The sequence below is a fragment of the Cibotium barometz genome, chromosome 14 (assembly GCF_041138505.1).
Source record: "Cibotium barometz isolate CiBa-2024 chromosome 14, ASM4113850v1, whole genome shotgun sequence".
NCBI lineage: Eukaryota > Viridiplantae > Streptophyta > Polypodiopsida > Cyatheales > Cibotiaceae > Cibotium > Cibotium barometz.
The window spans coordinates 6,576,707-6,599,487 of record NC_141059.1 but is presented as its reverse complement, the minus strand read 5'-3'; the positions used below and the strand labels follow the sequence as shown (position 1 = coordinate 6,599,487).

General features: G+C 46.8%; 1 protein-coding gene across 2 annotated transcripts in view; it reads right to left on the bottom strand.

The window, feature by feature from the left end:
• Positions 1 to 1,311: 1,311 nt before the first annotated feature.
• Positions 1,312 to 22,781, bottom strand: part of LOC147631608 (serine/threonine-protein kinase D6PKL2-like) — a 48,955-nt gene continuing 27,485 nt past the window's right edge. For both annotated transcript variants that reach the window (XM_086808135.1, XM_086808134.1), the window contains exon 2: positions 1,312 to 2,387. In XM_086808135.1, the coding sequence (XP_086664261.1) occupies positions 1,478 to 2,387 (910 nt within the window). In that variant the 3' untranslated portion in view covers positions 1,312 to 1,477. The remainder of the gene's footprint in view (positions 2,388 to 22,781) is intronic.

Below are 22,781 nucleotides of genomic sequence, written 5' to 3'. Positions count from 1 at the left end.
AGGCTATAAGCTCATAAAATCTCTCTCTCTCTCTCTCTCTCTCTCTCTCTCTCTAGATCTCTACAAACACACACATACACAAGCACATATGTATGCATGTAAATGCACATATCTATTTATGTGTACTTAAAAAAGTTAACTAATGCTTCAATACTTAAAGAAGTTAATTAAATCCAAAAAAGACTACGTTTTTGGAAAGATAATAATCATCAACACTTTTTGAATGTGTGATTCATCGTGGTTACTAAAGCTGCAAGCATATTCAAAGTTTTTTTCCTGCCTAACATGGCCACATGACCATCTAACTTGTTATGTCGCTCCTTAATAATATCAATAGCCTTTTTACAACCAACGTCACAAAGACCTAATTCTCCCAAAAAACCACAACACGAATCTAACATACGGAGGTGCATCTCTTCCACAATCTTCTTGATTTGATGATTCTAATCACAATGAAAGCAATAGTTTTTCTCGCATGACTACTTCAGTATGTTCATTAGTTTAGTGGTGACCCAAGCCACCACTCATGCTCTCCACATTATACGTGTGAGAGTTGGTGTCACCCGCACGTACTAAATATTAATCTATAAATTCTCAAAAAGTACTTTTATTTGTCCTTATTAATATATCTATTTATATAAAAAGTATAATAATATTTACATATTTAGTAATATATTAATAATTATAATTTATACATTAAGTATTTACCTAGCCTATTGATATTAACACTTATCTATACTAAATTACACATTTTTAATAAAATACTAGCATTTTATTAGCCTTTATTGATTTATGTATGTATGTGTGCATGCACACGTGCGCGTTCATCAGGTAATGTATTATGTGCGACTAACATGTGGCTATGTTGGTCTTACATGCACTTGCAACTCATATCCATAAACATCCACCTAATCGTAGGCATGCATATCCACACAAACATGAACACGCCGAATACCTCCCATAAAAAGCTCTACATGCTAAATGCTTCCCATATACGCCTCCCCTAAGCTGATCTTTTCTCCTTCTAGATGTACTCTCCTAAAGACTCTAAATAGGTGCCAATGATGACCGAAAAATTTAAAAAAAATGTTTCATAAAAATAAAATATTTTAATGCAGACAATACTTAAAAGCATAGATGGGACTCTGTACTAAAATCATCGTTGGCAAAGAACCGGTGCAAATACTTCAATCCACATTAATGCTCTATCACTAAAAATTAAAGAGTCAATCTGTGCAATTGGGAACATGTTGCACAACCTCAACCCTATCTCCTAAAATATAGACCACTTTAAAAAGCAGCAGACAGCAATTGAGAAAACAAAATGCACACCTAAATTTCCATGGAAAGCTATGATACATCTGGTCCTCAATATGTTACAGTCATTCATTATGACGGCAACAAACGAAGACAAAAATGGACTACCCTACCTAAGGTCTCTGCTGTGATCCATCTTTGATGAAGTAATAGACACAGCTTAAAAAAAATCAAAATCCAAATATGAGTTAGATGAATTAGAACTCGTTCCTGCAGCCTTGGTGTCCCTTGATGAAGAAGCAGCAGACACCGCAGCTGCCGCCGCCGCCATAGGCGGCACACTCTTTATCCCGGACAAGTTCAAGTCAAACGGTTTGGGTATCTCGGGCGGCAACACGCTCCTAATCAACGCCCAATTCACGCCATCAAAAAACGGGTGCTGCTTTACCTCCGTCGCACCCCGCTTGTATGCAAGCCTGTGTTGTGGATCCTTAACCAGTAACCCCCGAATCAGATCCTTCGCACCAAAGGTGACACTGGGTACCTCTGGAAACTTGAGAGGCTGCCCAACAACATTGAAAAGGGTAGCTCGGTTCCCGGCACCCTTAAACGGTGTCTTACCATGCATAAGCTCGTACAAGAAAATCCCATACGTCCACCAATCAACTGCACTTCCATGACCTTCCCCTTTGATAATTTCGGGTGCAAGGTACTCATGGGTGCCCACAAACGACATGGAGCGGGCCCCTGTCGGCTCCGCGATCAACTCCGGAAGAGGCATCACTTGCTTCCCCATCTCATTCTTTGGTTTCCTGTTCTTTTTGGCCCTTCGCGGAAATATCTTTGGAGAAAAACATGATGTAGGTGCCACACATGTCGGAGCTAAACAGGCAGGCTCTACACATGCGGGCTGCACACAATAAGCCATAATTTTACTCGTCGCATCCATGTCACAAGAGGATGACTTCACCAACGTTGGACTGACAATGCATCGCAGGGACAGATCAAAATCTGAGAGCATGATATGACCATCCTCTCTAACAAGAACATTTTCTGGTTTCAGGTCTCTGTAGACTATCCCCATCATATGCAAATATTCTAAGCCCAAAAGCACCTCTGATGCATAAAATCTGCAGATAATTTCCAGTATCAGATTCTCTCTCTCTCTCTCTCTCTCTCTCTCTCTCTCTCTCTCTTACACACGCACACGCACTATCTCTCTCTCTCTCTAGTAGAGATATCATCTTTCATTCAGAGACACACTAAAGTACCAAAAGAGCTTGCCAAACCATATGCAGCTACACTTGGGAACTGGCATAAAGGGATGAGACTTGAATTTGTGGAGGAATATGTGGAGATCTGGTGGGGTAGCCATGATTATTTTCGAAGCAAAATAAGTGTAATCAAGCAAAATGAGCATTCTCTCACCCCCATCCCCAATTCTGTGACATAGCAGAAGCCTTCATGCCTTAATCACAGCACTTAAGCACCCTGTAGGAACATCGTGATGCAAAAACACAAATAGAGGGATAGAGAGAAAGAAAAAAAGATATTATTAACGTCTTCTAAAGGCCCAACAACGGCCTATGAGACAAAACTGTTGGAAGGTTGGCGATTTCGAGCGTGTGATGTAAGGCTAGAAGGTGCCTTGGATTATCCCATAAGTCGAAGCATGGGAAGTTGAAGAGCCATATATAGGCTAGAGTGGCACCTTTGTCATAGTGGCCGGTATTTTGGGAGGCAGCTCACCGGGAGATGGGAGCCCGGTGGAGAGATGTTGCAGTGCCCGTTGGGGGTGTTCGTGATGCAAGATGGTGATGCGTCTCCTACGTGCGTTAGTCTTCCGTTGCGCATTCTGACATGGTATCAGAGCCCGGGCGTGTGTGGTCCTGGGCTGCTCAGGCGCGTGTGGTTCTGGGCGACCCCCTCGCGTCTCGGTGGCTTGCGGAGCTCGAATCAAGAGGGTGTTAGAAGGTTGGCGGTTTCAAGCGTGTGATCTATGGCTAGAAGGTGCCTTGGATTATCCCATAAGTGGAAGCATCGGAAGTTGAAGAGCCATATATAGGCTAGAGTGGCACCTTTGTCATAGTCATCTCCTCCGGCCGGTGTTTTGGGAGACAACTCACCGGGAGATGGGAGCCCGGTGGAGGGATGCTACAGTGCCCGTTGGGGGTGTTCGTGGTGCTCGATGGTGATGCGTCTGCTACGTGCGTTAGTCTTCCGTTGCGCATTCTGACAAAAACCTGTGTACATCATCATCATGTCTCAATGGACATCAAATGGATACAAAAGAAAAAAAGAGTACAAAGTACTCTATAATGTGGAGAGAGAGAGAGAGAAACAAGAAAGAAAGAAAGCTGTATTAACATCTACTAGAGGCCGAACTCGACCTATGAGACAAATCAATGTACAACTGTCAATGTCTTCTGGATGTCCAGAAAAAAAAAGGACAAAATGAACATGAAATAAAGTATGAAAGTACTGAGCTAGTGGGGGGCATGATGGATCGAGCACTACTGCTAGAGGCTCAGTATGCAAAGCTCCCAGGGCTTGGAATCAGAAGATTGATTCCTTCTTTCTACGGACTGGATTTCAAAGATCAGTTGCAGATTCTAAATCTCTTTCGGGAACGCGGTTTGGTCACGTTGATCATCCTTTATGTGGATGGCCTCCTTCTCACTGGCGGTCATGTGGAGCACATTGCAGTGACGAAGGCTGCCTTGTCAAAGGAGTTTGAGATGACCAACTTAGGCTTACTCCACTTCTTCTTGGGATTGGAAATCTAGCAGTCCCAGAGGGGGTTCTTTGTCTCTCAGCAACAATATGTCCATGAGTTGCTTGAGGCCTTTGGGATGGAGAACTGCAAGCCTATGATGTCACCGATGGACCCGAACACAGAGCTTACAGTGAATGATCCTTGTGAGCCGGTTGATGCCTCTCTGTATCGAAAGCTAGTTGGTTCATTGATCTGGTTACTGGACACCAGATTGGACTTGAGCTTTCCTGTGGGACTGTTGAGCTCGTTCATGCAGACGCCTTTGAGGTCTCATTGGGACGCAAGATTGCGGATCTTGCAATATCTGCAGGGTACGAAGGATCTTGGACTCTTTTACGACACTGGAGGGGAAACGAAGGACCGAGTCCGACTCCAAGGCTGGAGTGCCTCAGATTGGGAAGGAGATCCACACACAAGGAGATCCAGACACAAGGAGATCTACATCAGGCTACAATTTTACCCTCAGCCCAGGACATAGCTACCGCGGAACGGCGTTCCGCCTTCCTCGAACGCCGGAACGCTGCTCCGGAGCTCAACGCGTGCCCGGAACGCAGAAACGGGAGCCGGAACGTGGGACTTGCCGGGGAACGTGGCGGAACGGCGATCGGAACGCCGGAACGTAGGGCGGAACGCCCGTTCCGGGCGTTCCGACATGTACGCATGTTCGCGATGGCGGCGGTGGCGGTTTTTATCCAGCGTTTGGGTTTATTTCACTGCTGCGCCTGTTTTGTTGGCTGAGCCTGCTGCTTGAGTGCTCTCCCTACCACTCCACCCTTCCCCTTGGCTGCCCCACACTCTCCATTCCACCTACTACCCCACCCTTCCTCTTGGCTGCCCCACCCTCTCCCTACCTCCTCTTGGCCCCTCCTCTTGGGCCTTGGCAAGTTGGCCCCTTCTTTTGCTCGGGTGGCACTCGAGTCTTGAGCAAGTAAGATTTAAAATTTGACGCAATGAACATTGGATTTTGGAGATTCTAGTTTGCTGCGGCTTTTTCCACTTTGTGGACACTTTACTTATGTCTCATGCAAGGGCATTTTGAATGTTTTTTTAAATTTCAGCCATTTATCAATTTCAATGGCACCTCCTCGAGGCATAGATGCAGAAAACAGATCCCCTTGGTGGAATGAGGTGGATCTTGTGTCCAGATATGATAGTGCAAGAGGAGGAGGGTCACGCAAGTGGAAGTGCCACTTTTGTGGATCCATTAAGACTGGAGGCACGGATCGTGTGCGAGCCCATTTGTTGGGGGTTAGAGGCAAAGGCATTTCTGTTTGCCCTACAGTGTCAGGAGCAGATATCATACGATTGCAGGCACTTGCAGATAGACTTGATGCAGCAGGGAGTCGGCCCTCTGTTCTTGATCCTCGAGGTACATCATCATCAGCTACACCTGCAGGCGCGGCATCTTCAACGAGTGCATCTACCCCATTATTTGGGGCTGCTCCACAGTCATCCGCACATGGAACAAATGCTTCCCAGACCCAGGCTTCACGAGGTCCAGTGCAGGCTAGTCTTGTGGCATCATGGCACCCTGGGAGGAGGGCACAAGTAGATGCATCAGTGGCACGGTTTTTTTATGCTGCAGATGTTCCTTTGGTAAAGGCTCGCATCCCATACTTTGCAAATATGGTGAAGGAGATTGCTTCTTTCGACCTGGCTATGCTCCACCCTCATCCGAGGCATTGCCCACTACACTTCTAGCCATAGAGAGGACGGCCATAGAGGATGCCTTGGGACCCATTCAGGATGTATGGCATAGATGTGGCGTCACTATCATGGGTGATGGTTGGAGTGACACTAGGAGCCGCTCCATTCAGGGTATCCTTGCGTACTCCAGAGGATGTAGCTTTTTTATTAAAGCTATTGACAATTCAGAGGCGGGCAAAACTGCAGAGAGATTGGCAAATATTTGGAGTGAAGCCATTGATTACGTGGGTCCCAATAATGTCATCCAGTTTGTTTCTGATGGAGAGAACTCAAACAGGGCAGCAGGGAGGATCATTGAGGATAGGTACCCACATATTTGCTTCACTCCTTGCATGTCACATGGGCTCAACAATCTCCTCAAAGATATTGGTAAGATGCAGTGGGTGGAGCCTTTTATTGAAATGGGCAATCACATTGTTTCATTTATCACTCGCCACCACTACATTTTGGCTGTATTTCGACAGAGATCCCCAAAGGATCTCTTAAATTCAGATACACGCTTTGCATATAATTTCCTTATGCTAAAGCGTCTTTTTGAAGTGAAGAATCATTTGAGGCAACTTGTAGTTTGTGAGGAGTGGGATGCATGCCGAGAGTGTACCTCAGTGGCAGGTATTCGATGCAGGTCCATAGTTCTTGATGACACTTTTTGGGACACTGTTGAGGTATTGTTGCAGGTTGTGCGGCCAATCATTCTTATGTTGAGGCTTCTTGATGAAGATGAGCCTTGCATTGGCAAGGTGTACGAGGGGATGGACAGGATGATTGAGAGAATCCTATCTCTACAGACTTTGGATGGGGGTAGGAGACGGGAGCTATCTCGTCTTGGGACAGGCAGGTGGACAGAGTATCACTCTACATTAGAGGCTGCTACATTTGTGGTGGATCCAGAATTTCAAGGCAAAGGACAAGAGACAGATGCAGAGGTTGTGCAGGGTTGGGAGGATATCTTGAGGAAGCTTGTACCCAGTGCAGATGATAGGAGGAGGGTTCGTGAAGACTTTCCTTCTATCGACAAAAGAGAGGCCTCTTCGCTTTGCAGGATGCACAAAATGATAGGTTCAAGATATCCAGTGCACGGTGGTGAGAGGATTATGGGGCAGATACACCATTGCTGCAAAGATTGGCCATTCGAGTGCTTAGCCAGGGTGCTAGCTCCTCGCCATGTGAGCGCTTATGGAGCAGTTTTGGGAACATTGCAAGCAAGAAGAGGAACAGGCTTGGTGTCCAGAAGGCAAATGACCTTGTATTTGTTAATGCGAACTTGCGTTTGCTTAACAAGTTCAAGGCTGAGTGTACTTTAGAGCCATTTATTGGATTTTGCCTTGATCTTGATGACAATGATGGTGAGGATCAGCCAGAGGGAGAGGATGATGTGGAGCAGCATGAGGATGAGTAGATTGAGGGACAGCCTGGACAGGAGGATGAGATCCCACTTGCTGATGACTAGTCTTCGACTCACCAGTTACCTTGGCCCTTGAGGCTAGTTTTGTACTTGTCATGCGATGTACTTTCTTTTTCAGTTTCTATATATCCTCATGCGATGTACTTTCTTTGGGTGTGGACTCTTTAAATTTTTAATGTTTAAGACTTTAAAGTTTAATCTTGGATATTTTAAATGTTTTGTCATTTTATGTCATATGCTGACATGTCATATGACGTGGCGTTCCCCGACGTTCCCGATCCGCTCCCATTCCCGTTCCCGTTCCCGCTCTTGTTCCAGCATCCGACGTTCCCGTTCCGTGGTAACTATGTGTGGGGGGCAAGGGGCCATTTTATATGGCCATAAGTTGCTGGTCAGCCAGTCCAAAACAGGCCGACAACAGCCATATGCTCACAACCAGCACTAGTTGTGCTCATGACCAGCAAAGCTCAGGTCGGCCAGGTAGATCTCCTTGTGTCTGAAGTAGATCTCCTTGTCCTGGGCTGAGGGTAAAATTGTAGCCTGATGTAGATCTCCTTGTATGGATCTCCTTCCCAATCTGAGGCACTCCAGCCTTGGAGTCGGACTCGGTCCTTCGTTTCCCCTGGAGTGTCGTAAAAGAGTCCAAGATCCTTCGTACCCTGCAGATATTGCAAGATCCGCAATCTTGCGTCCCAATGAGACCTCAAAGGCGTCTGCATGAACGAGCTCAACAGTCCCACAGGAAAGCTCAACTCCAATCTGGTGTCCAGTAGCCAGATCAATGAACCAACTAGCTTTCGATACAGAGAGGCATCAACCGGCTCACAAGGATCATTCACTGTAAGCTCTGTGTTCGGGTCCATCGGTGACATCATAGGCTTGCAGTTCTCCATCCCAAAGGCCTCAAGCAACTCATGGACATACTGTTGCTGAGAGACAAAGAACCCCCTCTGGGACTGCTAGATTTCCAATCCCAAGAAGAAGTGGAGTAAGCCTAAGTTGGTCATCTCAAACTCCTTTGACAAGGCAGCCTTCGTCACTGCAATATGCTCCACATGACCGCCAGTGAGAAGGAGGTCATCCACATAAAGGATGATCAACGTGACCAAACCGCGTTCCCGAAAGAGATATAAGTTAGGATCTGCAACTGATCTCTGAAATCCAGTCCGTAGAAAGAAGGAATCAATCTTCTGATTCCAAGCCCTGGGAGCCTGCTTAAGACCATACAAGGCCTTCCGCAACATGTAAATCATCCCCTTTGATCTTGGAACCTCAAAGCCTGGAGGCTGCTCAACATGCACCTCCTTCTGTAAGTCACCATTAAGGAACGCGGATTTCACATCCATCTGATATACGTGCCACTGCTGAGAAGAATCAAGGGCAAGAACGGTCCGAATCGTGGTCAACCTCGCTGATGATGCAAAGGTATCCTCATAGTCGATGCCAGGCCGCTGAGCATAACCCTTAGCCACAAGTCTGGCTTTGTGTTTGTCCACTGACCCATCTGACGTATACTTGGTCTTAATGAGGCACTTGACACCAATGACTGACCGTTTTGACAGCCTCGGAACCAACTCCCAAGGTTTATTCTTCTCTATGGCATCCAGTTCCACCTGCATGGCTTTCCTTCAAGTATCGTGTGAAAGGGCTTCCTTTACAGAAGCGGGCTCTTTGTCCCGCATGATATGAAACATAAAAGCATAGTTTACGTGCTAGGTCTCCAAGAAGTGGTGGCTCATCAACAATGGAAGTTGGAACATGCTCATCAAAAAAAACATCTCTGCTGACGACAACCTCACAACCTCGTTCCGCTTCGGGTCATACAACCTGTATCCTTTCGAAAGAGAGTTATATCCCACCATAAAGACAAGCTTCTGGGACTTCGAGTCAAGCTTCCCCCTTTGCTTCTTAGGAATGTGAACATAGGCATCACTCCCAAACACACGGACATGGGAGACATTTGGTTTCTTGCCAAAATAAGCCTCAAAGGAAGTCATGTTTGGTACTGAAGTCGTCGGAGATCGGTTGAGGATATGGACAGCCGTAGCCACAATCTCTCCCCAAAGATGAGGAAGATCACGATGCTCCAACATCATCCTCTCCATCTCCACCACAGTCCGGTTCTTACTCCATTCTCTGAAGGCGAACCTGTATTGGCCATCTCCCGCTTGATGCCATGTTTCGCACAAAACCTGTCACGTGCATCCCGCACTTGGATGCCACGTAGACATTTCTGTACAAGAAGGTGCAGGACCTGGGATGGTGAACTGGTCCCATGTGAGCCCAGTCCGGGACGAGTCAGCCAGGGATCCATCTCAGTCGTCCGAGGTCAGGTGTGCATTGTCCTGCACATGAGTCCAAGGTCAGGTGTGCACTGTCCTGCACATGAAACAGTGCCAGTCCGCGCTGTGAGTCTCCCTCTAGAATGATGTCAGTGGTTCTGTGTATCTGGTTTGGTACCGGATGCCAGATCACTGAGTAGATTAGGTTTAGGACAAGGGGCCAGCCCATAGGGCTACCCCGGATCTGAGTGTGGGCATGGGAATGGTGTGACACCATCCCCATGTGGGCCAGTAAGGCTCAGGCTGGACCCACCAGCCATGGAAGGGCTGTAGTACAGACCTAAGGCAAGAATAAGGCTATTTTCAGGAGGTTACAGCCTTCATAGGGCTGTAGGGCAAGTATGGGGCAGCCCATACAGGCTGCCCAGCCCATAGATTGTGGGCAAAGGCTATGCCCAGCCTTCTAGAAGCAAGCGCCTACCTCCCCAGCTTGCTAGGAAATTTATGCAGAATTTATTAGGATTTATTTGAGCATTTAATGCTGAATTTACTCAGTCGTGGGACATGGACTGTTTTTCAGCTGGCCGACTGCTCCTAAGGAGGAGTATAAATAGGGGAGGCCATAATCATCTCAGTTTTCACCAAGTGCTCAAGCCAATCAAGGGCCAGTCAAGCCAAGGAGATTGCCAAGCAAAGGGGTGGACTCCTGAAGGTCAAGGGCAGGATTTTCCAGCCAAGAAAAGGTCAAGTTTCTGTATTTGTTTTCAGATTTACATCATTCTAATAAAGCAAATACACCATCCGTGGTGGGGGCCCTACAGAGGGTAATTGGGACCCAATACTGTGTCCTCTCCATCTCCCCCTTTTCTCTCTATTTTCTGCACATCTCCTTTCAGTTTGTGCGTTAATTTCCGTCGTGAAAAGAGTGCTGATTTCTGAGTTTTGAAGTACCGATCCTTCTCCGAAGCTTCCGCATATTACAGTGGTATCAGAGCCTACTTCAAGGACAAAGATTCAGCAAAGAAAACCGGAAAATTTTTTCGCTCGTGTGGTTGGTTTTTAGACGCCGGTTGACTGCCCCTTTCGGAGTGACTCCTGTCCCTCGAAGGACGGTTGGTTTTTAGCCTCCGGAAGCCTCCGGAAGTCTCCCACACAGATAGTGGATGGTCAGATTGCGTTCCGGAAAGGAATTGCATTTTCCCGCTATGGCGAGTTTCGGCGACGAGAGAGAACCAGAACCACGGGACCAAAGTGCACCAGGCAGCCCAGCTAGGGCACCCGGCTTGAGTGTCACAGACATGTTTCAGCAGATGATGCGAGCAATCGCAGACCAGACAACCAAGTTGGATGAGCAGAAGGCGCGGATTTTGGCTCTGGAGGAGCGTTCTCGCTCTCCAGCGTCGCGTTTTCCATCTCCTCCTCCCTCTCCTTCCGTATCCCAGATACCAGATCCTCGTCACAGGGACCCTCTCGCGGGGTCACAGCCGCAGCCAAGCTCCTTGCTTGAGATGCAGATGCGTGCATTGGAGATTCGACAACGAGAAGACGACGCCATGCGACAAGTGGAACACGAGCGTTACCTCAGAGCTTTGGACGCCAGATTGACACCGGCGGCGCCCTCGAATCATTTTCTCGAGAAAATGAATTTCAGTAAGTATAATGGTAAACTCGATCCCACTACTCTTTATTCATGGTTACATCAATTTGAAGCTTACTTTGCCGCAGTTAGGAAAACAGATACTGACAAGGTGATCTTAGCTAGTTGGTACTTGGAAGGTGAGGCCATTCCTTGGTGGACTCAGTGGGCACCAGAGCAAGTATGGCAGCTTATGTGTGGGACGAGTTCGTCCGCGACCTTAAGTAGCGGTTTCTACCGCCCCACTACCTTGAGCGACTCGAAGACGAGTTCAGGGCAGCGCGTCAGAATGCGCAACCAGTCCTTCAGTTTGCCAATAAAATTTCGACCTTGTGTCTGCAATTAGGCTTATCTGATACGGACAAGAAAGAGCAGTTTTTGTATGGCCTGGACACGCAAATCCAATGGGAGGTGCGTATGTTTAGGCCAGCCACCTTTGAGGACGCACTCTCGCTTGCGCAGAGTGCAGAAATGAAACACAATGGTGGCAAGCCCAAGACTTCCCAGCCGGCTTCCCCTAAGGCTAACGCCTCGGGGGGCAAAAGCCAGAACCAGACGGGGTCTTCCCCAGGATAGAGCCCAAGAGCCTCTGGCTCCAAGAACTCGAACAATGCGTCTAAGCTTACTCCAGACCAGAAAGCAGAGGCAGGCAAGACAGGTGGCAAGTTGAGTGCTGAGGAGCTTTCTCAGTACAAGAAGGGTGGTAGATGTTTCTTTTGTCACACAAAAGGACATACTTCTCGGGATTATCCGAAGAAGCCTCCAAAGGCCGCCGCTGCCTCCACAGCTTCCGTGGTGAGCACAGCTCCCACACAGACCCCAGCGGCTACCCCTAGTTCTTCAACCCCCGGTGCTTCAGTTGGAGCAATTATTAGCCGGGAGCTCGAAGATAAGCAAAAGGGCGCCCATGACCAGGAGTATGAGCGCAACGAATTGCTCAAGTCCTTTGGCTACATAGGTGGCCAGAGAGTCGTTGTCTTGTTTGACAGCGGCAGCACGGAGGATGTGGTCACGGAACAGGCCGCTAGGCGTGCCCGTTTCAAGCTGACTCCGGTGGACAAACAGGTTGAGGGTTTTAGCACAGGTATGACAACGAGCGTCAAGTATGAAGCTCTAGGTGCTAAGTTAAAGTGGCCGAGATTGTTAACTAGGAAGTACCTCAGACCGCTTATGACATTAGATCATTTGTGGGTATATGCCAGGCATATTCCACCCACATTGACAAGTTTTCTGATCTCTCGGCAAACCTCACCGATCTGCTAAAGGGAGTGAAAACAAGAAGGCAAAAGATTCGAATGACTCCACGAGCGTTGGAGGCATTCCAGAACCTCAAGGTGGCTTTATCAGAAGCGCCTTGTTTAGCCCTTGCCTCGTGGGACGAACCATTTCAAGTGATCACCGATGCGAGAAACATCGCAATTGGAGGTGTATTGCAACAGAATGGTCATCCAGTAGCTTACATGTCTCGTAAGTTACTACCCGCCGAGAAGAACTACTCAGTCTATGATCGTGAACTCCTAGCAGTTATACAGGCCTTGAAACATTGGAAACATTTCCTGTATGGCCGTGACTTCAAGGTTCACACTGAACATCAGGCATTGCGCTGGATTCAGATGATGCCAAGTGCACAGTGGAGTGATCGACAACACCGCTGGAGTCAGATATTCCAGCAGTTTGGTGGTATGATTGAGTACCTTCCAGGAAAGGCCAATCCAGTGGCCGATGCTTTGAGCAAGAAGGGACAAGTATCTGCGATTCAGACCACTAGACTTGACCTTGTTGGTACAGGACTAGAAGACATGAAGCACACGTACGCGGATTCCGAGGAATTCAGTACACAGTGGGAACAGGCATTGGATGCCACAGGACCATGCCATTTTCTGATACGCGATGGTTGGCTTTTCTACAAAGGCCGACTATGTGTCATGAAATCATTCCGGGCAACTCTTCTCCATGATGCCCATGACGCCATTACAGGTGGTCATAGGGACATGAATTCGACTCTGGAGGAATTAGAACGGCAATACTATTGGCCAAAGATGAGGCGTGATGTGTTTACATATGTACAACGCTGTGACATTTGTCAAAAGGTGAAAGCTCCTCGTGGAAAGAAGATAGGGTTGTTACAGCCTTTGCCAATTCCTGAGGGTCCTTTCCAGGACATCTCAATGAACTTTGTCACAAATCTGCCTCCCAGTCCGAGTAAGCGTAATACGCAGTGTTTAACTATTGTTGATAGGTTCAGCAAATTTGTTATGCTTATTCCTTGCAGGGCCAATGTGACCGCCGAGGATGTTGCCCAGCTATTCATTCGGCATTGGTACCCGATTGGCGGGATTCCTAGGACCATAGTGCCAGACCGAGATGCCAAGTTTACCAGTCATTTTTGGAGGGCATTGTTTGATAATTTTGGTACTAAGTTGAATTTTTCCAGTGCATTCCACCCACAGACACATGGCCAGACAGAGATATACAACCAGTTGGCCTTTGATGTGCTGAAGTGTTATGTCCACGATCAGCAAGGTAAGTGGGAATCGTTTTTGCCTTTAGTTCAAGCTGTTTTGAATGACTCTTTTTCTTCAGCTATTGGCAGGACTCCATATGAGGCAGCGTTTGGAAGGCCTTTCCAGTCGTCGTTAACCAGGACTTCGTCTTCAATACCGGAGGCGAACAGAGTGACGGAGTCTTACCAGGAGATCCTAGAGTCCGTTAAAGACAGATTGGCTAAAGCGCAAGAGGCCTACACTCGACAGGCCAATAAAGACTGAAGGGACATGACGTTTTCGGAAGGGGATTGGGTGTATCTTCGGATTATGAAGCAAAGATTGAAGCAAGTGGGCAAGCGATGCCCAAAGTTGTCTTTCAGGAGCTTCGGACCATTTCCCATCCGGAAAAAGATTAATGAGGTGTCTATGCAGTTAAAGCTACCTCCGAGTTGGACTATGCACGATGTATTTCATGTCAGTTGGTTAAAGCCATATGCAAGTCCACCCCCTTCAGAGGTCAAAGACGAAGCGGAACCAGACATTATTGATGAAGCAGAAGTAATGGTTCCAGAACAGATCCTTCTGCACCGTTTCAAGCATGGCTCAGGCCGAAGACTACGACAGTTCCTCACGAAGTTTCACGACCGAGGAACTCATGAAGCGGTATGGCTCGACAAAGAATTTTTCGAAGACTATCCGGCATTATTGACGGATTATTTGGAGGCTATGCAACTTCCGTCAAGTTAAGCAGAAGGGGATGTCACGTGCATCCCGCACTTGGATGCCACGTAGACATTTCTGTACAAGAAGGTGCAGGACCTGGGATGGTGAACTGGTCCCATGTGAGCCCAGTCCGGGACGAGTCAGCCAGGGATCCATCTCAGTCGTCCGAGGTCAGGTGTGCATTGTCCTGCACATGAGTCCAAGGTTAGGTGTGCACTGTCCTGCACATGAAACAGTGCCAGTCCGCGCTGTGAGTCTCCCTCTAGAATGATGTCAGTGGTTCTGTGTATCTGGTTTGGTACCGGATGCCAGATCACTGAGTAGATTAGGTTTAGGACAAGGGGCCAGCCCATAGGGCTACCCCGGATCTGAGTGTGGGCATGGGAATGGTGTGAAACCATCCCCACGTGGGCCAGTAAGGCTCAGGCTGGACCCACCAGCCATGGAAGGGCTGTAGTACAGACCTAAGGCAAGAATAAGGCTATTTTCAGGAGGTTACAGCCTTCATAGGGCTGTAGGGCAAGTATGGGGCAGCCCATACAGGCTGCCCAACCCATAGATTGTGGGCAAAGGCTATGCCCAGCCTTCTAGAAGCAAGCGCCTACCTCCCCAGCTTGCTAGGAAATTTATGCAGAATTTATTAGGATTTATTTGAGCATTTAATGCTGAATTTACTCAGTCGTGGGACATGGACTGTTTTTCAGCTGGCCGACTGCTCCTAAGGAGGAGTATAAATAGGGGAGGCCATAATCCCATCATTCATCTCAATTTTCACCAAGTGCTCAAGCCAATCAAGGGCCAGTCAAGCCAAGGAGATTGCCAAGCAAAGGGGTGGACTCCTGAAGGTCAAGGGCAGGATTTTCCAGCCAAGAAAAGGTCAAGTTTCTGTATTTGTTTTCAGATTTACATCATTCTAATAAAGCAAATACACCATCCGTGGTGGGGGCCCTACAGAGGGTAATTGGGACCCAATACTGTGTCCTCTCCATCTCCCCCTTCTCTCTCTATTTTCTGCACATCTCCTTTCAATTTGTGCGTTAATTTCCGTCGTGAAAAGAGTGCTGATTTCTGAGTTTTGAAGTACCGATCCTTCTCCGAAGCTTCCGCATATTACAAAACCGCACAAATGCATTGGAAGAAAACTCTCCTCCTTTGTCAGCCCTAAGAGTCTTTATCTGCAAGCCAGATTCTTTCTCCACCATCACATGCCACTCCTTGAACCGAGCAAAAGCTTGGTCCTTCTGGGAAAGGAAATAAACCCACATGAATTTGCTACAATCATCAACAAGCAGCATAAAATAAAAAGAATCTCCCGAGGATGGGGTCTACATAGGTCCACACAAGTCAGTGTGTACCAACTCCAACGGTTTTGAAGCCCGCCTGGAAGCCTGCTTCGGAAAAGACCTGGCCGACCTGAGCTTTGCTGGTCATGAGCACAACTACTGCTGGTTGTGAGCATATGGCTGTTGTCAGCCTGTTTTGTTGGGTTTTACGCTGTGTATGCACCCAGAGGAGTGCTAGTGATCATCAGTAGATTACTGGGGCACTTTTTACTTCAGTTAGTGGAGGTTTTTTCCCCCAGTTTAGCCTAGTTTCACTTATATTCAGTTTATAGGTGTTTTGGTCCACCCGGCACATTTTATGGCCGGACATGTGACACATATCTTTAGGGTCACTATTATGTGGCTATTGTACTTCACTTTTCATCAAGCATAATACTGAAGTCGTGTTCTCCCTCTCTGTTGGTCTCCACGCTTGTTTGCAGCATCTCCAAACCCTAACCCTAACACCTTCATTGCCTTCATTTGGTATCAGAGCTTTGAAGGCTTGCCTTGCCCTGCCCGTACACTGCCAGGTTTTTATTGCTGCTGCCCGTACAACTCCGTACATCATTCTTGCTGCCCGTACACCTGAGCGCCGCCTGCAGTTATTCGTACAGCTGCTCGCCTGCACAGCAGCTGCCGTGCCTGTTCATCGCTGTCAGCACCCGTACCTGCTCCGTCCAGTCAGCGTCGACTGTACTTGTCAACGCTGGTCGTCTGTGGTGTACTCAGTCGTCTGCTGCAACAGGCGTCGCCTTGCTCTACACTGTGCAACAGGCGTGGCCTTGCTTCCGTACAGTAAGCGCCGCCTTCAGGTACTGTACCTGCCCGTATACAGACAGCGCCGCCTTCAGCATCTGGTCGCCTTGCTCTGCACAGTCCTCCGTACAAACCTGCGCAGACTGCTGTGCAGCATTCAATGCTGCGTACCTGCTTCTGTACCAGTCGACTGTACCTTCTGTACATTCGATTGAAGCTTCAGTACTGTACCTGCTTCGACTGTACCTGCTGTGCCCAATACGACTTCCAGACCTGCAGAGTACCTGTTCGCACTGTTCAGTACAGTGCTCCGTCAGAGTACATCCACTGTACTTCAACTGTACCTGCAGTCTGCTCCGTACAGTAAACTGTACCTGCACAGTACAACAGTCATTCGCATTGAAGTCAACTTGTACCTGCTAACATCACATTGTGGTAAGCATTACAAGTTTTGAATATTGGGCATTTTTATTTTCTCTGTGAAAATCTACAGGCAAATACAGGCAGACTTTCTAGCAAAGAACTATACAGGCTTTTTGCACAGTTTGGGTGCAGTAAATTTGGGCATTTTTGGGGCATTTTGGCATTGTGTACGCCATTTGCTGCTCTACTCAGTCATTGGTGCATTGAGCTGCACATTCAGAGGATTGAGAGTGCAGGCATATTTGGGTGAACTATATTCAGTGGAGTACAGTTATTTTCAGGGTTTCTGCTATTGGGTTTTTTGATAAACAGGTACAACATTGTGCGTAAGCATAATGGCAAATCAACAGCAAAGTGATGTATTCACGTATTTGTCTAAGGAAGACAAATTGGATGGCACGAACTACTCCTTGTGGAGTTTTATGCTGAAAAATGTGCTTGTGGCAAAAGGTCTTTGGGATTTTGTTAGTGGTGATGAACCACGTCCAAGTCCATTGGCTCCAGAGACTCCTCCCCAAGGGGGTGCTCGTGGACGAGGACAACAGGTACAGGCTCCAGGACAACCATTGCCTGTTCAAAGAACAAATGCTCAAAAGACATGGGATGCCATGGATGCACAAGCTTTGTCACTCATTGCATTGTCAGTACAGAGGTCCATTATACCTCATATTCGTTCAGCTAGCTCTTCACAGAATGCATTGGTGACTTTGGAGCAGATGTATGCTGCTCGTAATGAGGCTAGGATCTCATTTTTGAAAAGAGAGCTGGAAAATCAAAAAATGAATGAAGGAGATGATATGTCTAGCCACTTAAACAAGCTGCAGGATTTGAGAGAGCAACTCATCAATGTGGATGAGATTATTCCTGAGACGCAGCTTGTGTCCACCATCTTGCACTCTTTGCCAAGATCTTACTTGGCTTTTCATACCTCTTTGAACCTCAGCATGAGGAATGCTGCTGAACCCCTCAAGTATCAGGAACTTGTTGCTCTCTTGTTACAAGAGGAGCAAATGAGGAAGAATATGAATATGAACACAAATGCTGAACAAGCATTTACTACAGGTCAAAAGGGGAAAGGAAAAACTCAGCCAAAGAGTTCAAATCAAAATTCAGGTGATGGTGGTTCTTCACAGGATACCAAGAAAGGTGATGGACAGCCCAAGAAGAAGGGCAAATGTCATTACTGTAAGAAGCAAGGTCACTACATCACGGAATGTAGGAAGAGGATTGCCAAAGAGAAAGCAAAGGAAGCTGGGATGTCTGTTAATGATGCTTCTAAAGCTCCTCCAGAGACTGCTTCTTTTGTTGAGGACAGGGATTACTGTTTTTATACATGCAGCTATGATGCCTCTTGGTCTTCACAGGCACTCAGTTTGACAGAGCATGCATGTACTTGGTATTTTGATAGTGGTGCCTCAAAGCATATCACATCTCGCAGGGATTTGTTTAGTCATGTAGGCCCTGTCCCTGTTGGCAAAACTGTTCAGTGTGCCAACAATGCTTCATATCCAGTTCGTGGCATTGGGGAAATTCAGCTTACAGCCATTGATGGCTCCATTCTCCGCCTTACAGATGCCTTATATGTACCAGGGATAAAGAAGAATTTGTTGTCCATTTCTTCTTTAGCACATTGTGGTATGCAAGTCCACTTTGATGATGATAAATGCATGGTCAGAGACAAAGCTAATGCCTTGACCTTGATGCTTACTGGTACATTATGTCATGGACTTTATCAATTGGATGCATTTCAGCCAGTGGATCAGTCTGCTTATAATGCATTCACTCTTACTCCAGCTATGGTTGATGCGGAGTTATGGCATGCTCGCATGGGGCATGTAAATTTTGGTAGTCTTATGCTTATGCAGCGACATAACATGTTTACAGATCTACCTCTCATGGAGAAGCCTCCAGATCACATTTGTGAAGGATGTATTTTGGGAAAAATGCACAGGTTTTCCTTCCCACGTGATCAGGCTCTAAGAGCAACTGCAAAGTTGCAGCTTATACACAGTGATCTTTGTGGTCCCATGCAGACGAAGTCATTAGGTGGTTGCTTCTATTTTGCAACATTTATTGATGACTTCTCTCGTATATGCTGGGTCTATCCTTTGACACAGAAATCACAGGTATATGATGCATTTTTGGCCTTTGTAGCACTTGCTGAGACAGAGTCAAGATGCAAGGTCAAGACTCTCCGTTCTGACCGAGGGGGGGAATATATGTCACATATGCTGAATTTTGGGAGTAGAGGTATAAAACATCAGTATACTACTCCTTACACTCCACAGCAGAATGGGGTTGCAGAAAGGAAGAATCGGTCACTCATGGAGATGGCCAGATGTATGCTAAAGGCAAAAAGGCTACCACATATCTTTTGGGTGGAAGCAGTCATGTGTGCTTGTCATATTTTGAATCGATGTCCCACAAAGGCATTGGTTTCTATTACTCCTTTTGAGGCTTGGCATGGCCGCAAGCCTTCTGTATCGCATTTTCGTATCTTTGGGTGTCTTGCATATGCACACATACCCAAAGAGTTGAGGAGGAAGCTGGATGATAAAGCCACAAAATGCATTTTTGTTGGGTATAGCCGTGAGAGCAAGGGCTACAGGTTATATGACCCACTATCCAAGAAGATATTCACTAGTCGGGATGTGATTTTTGATGAAAAATCAGAAATATCCATGGCTGGTTATGAGGCAAATCAGGCTGAAAATGATGTGTTTGAAGGTCTACTACCTATGGAATTTCATTCCACAGTTGGTGATCCAACTAATGAGGGTACAGGACAGCCAGCAAATGATGTAGGTGGTGCAGAAATTCAGCAGCAAAATGAGCCAGAAGCTGAACCAAATATGGGGCAGCAGGCACCACAGGTCAGACATATACCTAGATGGTATTTGAGGACATTACAGGACAGCCATTTAGAGGGTCCTCTTGCTGGTCGTACTCGTAGGGAGACAAGGACCAATGAGCATGCACACATCATGGATTTGAATCTGGTTATGGCAGCCAGTTTACAGGATGATGATGAGCCTGATTCATTTGTGGATGCACGAGATAATGTGCATTGGAACAAAGCCATGCAGGATGAGCTTGATTCTATTAAAAGGAATCAAACATGGGATTTGGTTGATCTGCCCAAAGGCAAGAAAGCAATTGGTACTAAATGGGTCTATAAGTTGAAAAGACATGCAGATGGATCCATTGACAGGTACAAAGCCCGTCTAGTTGCAAAGGGCTATGCACAGAAGAAGGGCATTGATTATGAGGAGACATTTGCTCCTACATCCCGTATGTCAACACTTAGGTGTGTCATTGCATTGGCTGCACATCGTGGTTGGGTTGTTCACCAGTTGGACATAAAGACTGCATTCCTACATGGGGACCTCGAGGAGGAAGTTTATGTATTTCAGCCCATGGGTTTTGCAGAACATGGTCATGAGGGGAAGGTATGCAGGCTGAAAAAGGCCTTGTATGGTTTGAAACAAGCTCCACGAGCTTGGTGTGCAAAAATAGATGCTTTTCTACTCACTCAGGGATTTGTGAACAGTCCATCAGAAGCCACTCTATATGTAAAGAAAGAAGAGACAGATCTGCTGGTCATCAGTCTTTATGTGGATGATCTCTTGCTCATGGGATCAAATGATGACAAAATTGCAGCTTTTAAAGAGATACTGCAACAGACATTTGACATGTCTGACTTGGGGCTTGTACATTACTATTTGGACATACAGTTTGTGCAGGATAACAGAGGCATTGGGTTGTTGCAATCACGTTATGTTGCTAAACTTCTGGAGAAGTTTAAATTTCAGGATTGCAAGCCTATTAGTACTCCTATGGAGCCTGGGATGAAACTGTCACTACAAGATGACAGTGTTTCCTTTGATGCCACTACATATGCTCAGGCTGTTGGGTGCCTCATTTACTTGTGTAATACAAGGCCAGATATTCAGTATGCAGTCTCTCAGTTGAGCAGATTCATGCACAGCCCGCGGTTGTCACATTGGCAAGCTGTGAAGCGTGTCTTCAATTATTTGCAGGGTACCTTGTCTCTTGGATTGCTTTATCCTCAGGGGGGTGACATGCAGTTATACGCTTACAGTGATTCAGATTGGGCTGGTGATTTTGATACCAGACATTCCACTAGTGGAAATTGTTTCTTTCTTGGCTCTTCATGCATTTCTTGGCTAAGCAAGAAACAGACCACAGTGGCCACTTCGTCTTGTGAGGCAGAGTACAGAGCAGCCTACACTACTACTGTTGAGTGTGTTTGGCTGCGTCGTCTCATGACTGATATGGATATTTCAGTGGAGGAGCCTACACCTATCTATACTGATAGTCAGAGTGCCATTGCTGCGGCCAGGAATCCTGTGTTTCATGCTCGCACGAAACACATTGAGATTCACTATCATTTTGTTCGGGAGAGACTCCAGGCAGGAGATATCAGTCTGATCTACTGTCCTACAGATCAGAATGTGGCAGACATCTTCACCAAGGCATTACCACGTCCGAAATTTGAAGCATTCCGCAGTGCTTTGAATTTGTTTCCTTTTGGTGGATGATGTACAGTGATCACATATCACTCCAGGGGGGTTTGTTGGGTTTTACGCTGTGTATGCACCCAGAGTAGTGCTAGTGATCATCAATAGATTACTGGGGCACTTTTTACTTCAGTTAGTGGAGGTTTTTTCCCCCAGTTTAGCCTAGTTTCACTTATATTCAGTTTATAGGTGTTTTGGTCCACCCGGCACATTTTATGGCCGGACATGTGAACACATATCTTTAGGGTCACTATTATGTGGCTATTGTACTTCACTTTTCATCAAGCATAATACTGAAGTCGTGTTCTCCCTCTCTGTTGGTCTCCACGCTTGTTTGCAGCATCTCCAAACCCTAACCCTAACACCTTCATTGCCTTCATGTTTTGGACTGGCTGACCAGCAACTTATGGCCATATAAAATGGCCCCTTGCCCCCCACACATAGTTACCACGGAACGGGAACATTCCGGGAACGTCGAATGCTGGAACAAGAGCGGGAACGGGAACGGGAACAGGAGCGGATCGGGAACGTCGGGGAACGTCACGTCATATGACATGTCACCATATGACATAAAATGACAAAACATTTAAAATATCCAAGATTAAACTTTAAAGTCTTAAACATTAAAAATTTAAAGAGTCCACACCCAAAGAAAGTACATCGCATGAGGATATATAGAAACTGAAAAAGAAAGTACATCGCATGACAAGTACAAAACTAGCCTCAAGGGCCAAGGTAACTGGTGAGTCGAAGACTAGTCATCAGCAAGTGGGATCTCATCCTCCTGTCCAGGCTGTCCCTCAATCTGCTCATCCTCATGCTGCTCCACATCATCCTCTCCCTCTGGCTGATCCTCACCATCATTGTCATCAAGATCAAGGCAAAATCCAATAAATGGCTCTGGATTACACTCAGCCCTGAACTTGTTAAGCAAACGCAAGTTCGCATTAACAAATACAAGGTCATTTGCCTTCTGGACACCAAGCCTGTTCCTCTTCTTGCTTGCAATGTTCCCAAAACTGCTCCATAAGCGCTCACATGGCGAGGAGCTAGCACCCTGGCTAAGCACTCGAATGGCCAATCTTTGCAGCAATGGTGTATCTGCCCCATAATCCTCCCACCACCGTGCACTGGATATCTTGAACCTATCATTTTGTGCATCCTGCAAAGCTAAGAGGCCTCTCTTTTGTCGATAGAAGGAAAGTCTCCACGAACCCTCCTCCTATCATCTGCACTGGGTACAAGCTTCCTCAAGATATCCTCCCAACCCTGCACAACCTCTGCATCTGTCTCTTGTCCTTTGCCTTGAAATTCTGGATCCACCACAAATGTAGCAGCCTCTAATGCAGAGTGATACTCTGTCCACCTGCCTGTCCCAAGACGAGATAGCTCCCGTCTCCTACCCCCATCCAAAGTCTGTAGAGATAGGATTCTCTCAATCATCCTGTCCATCCCCTCGTACAC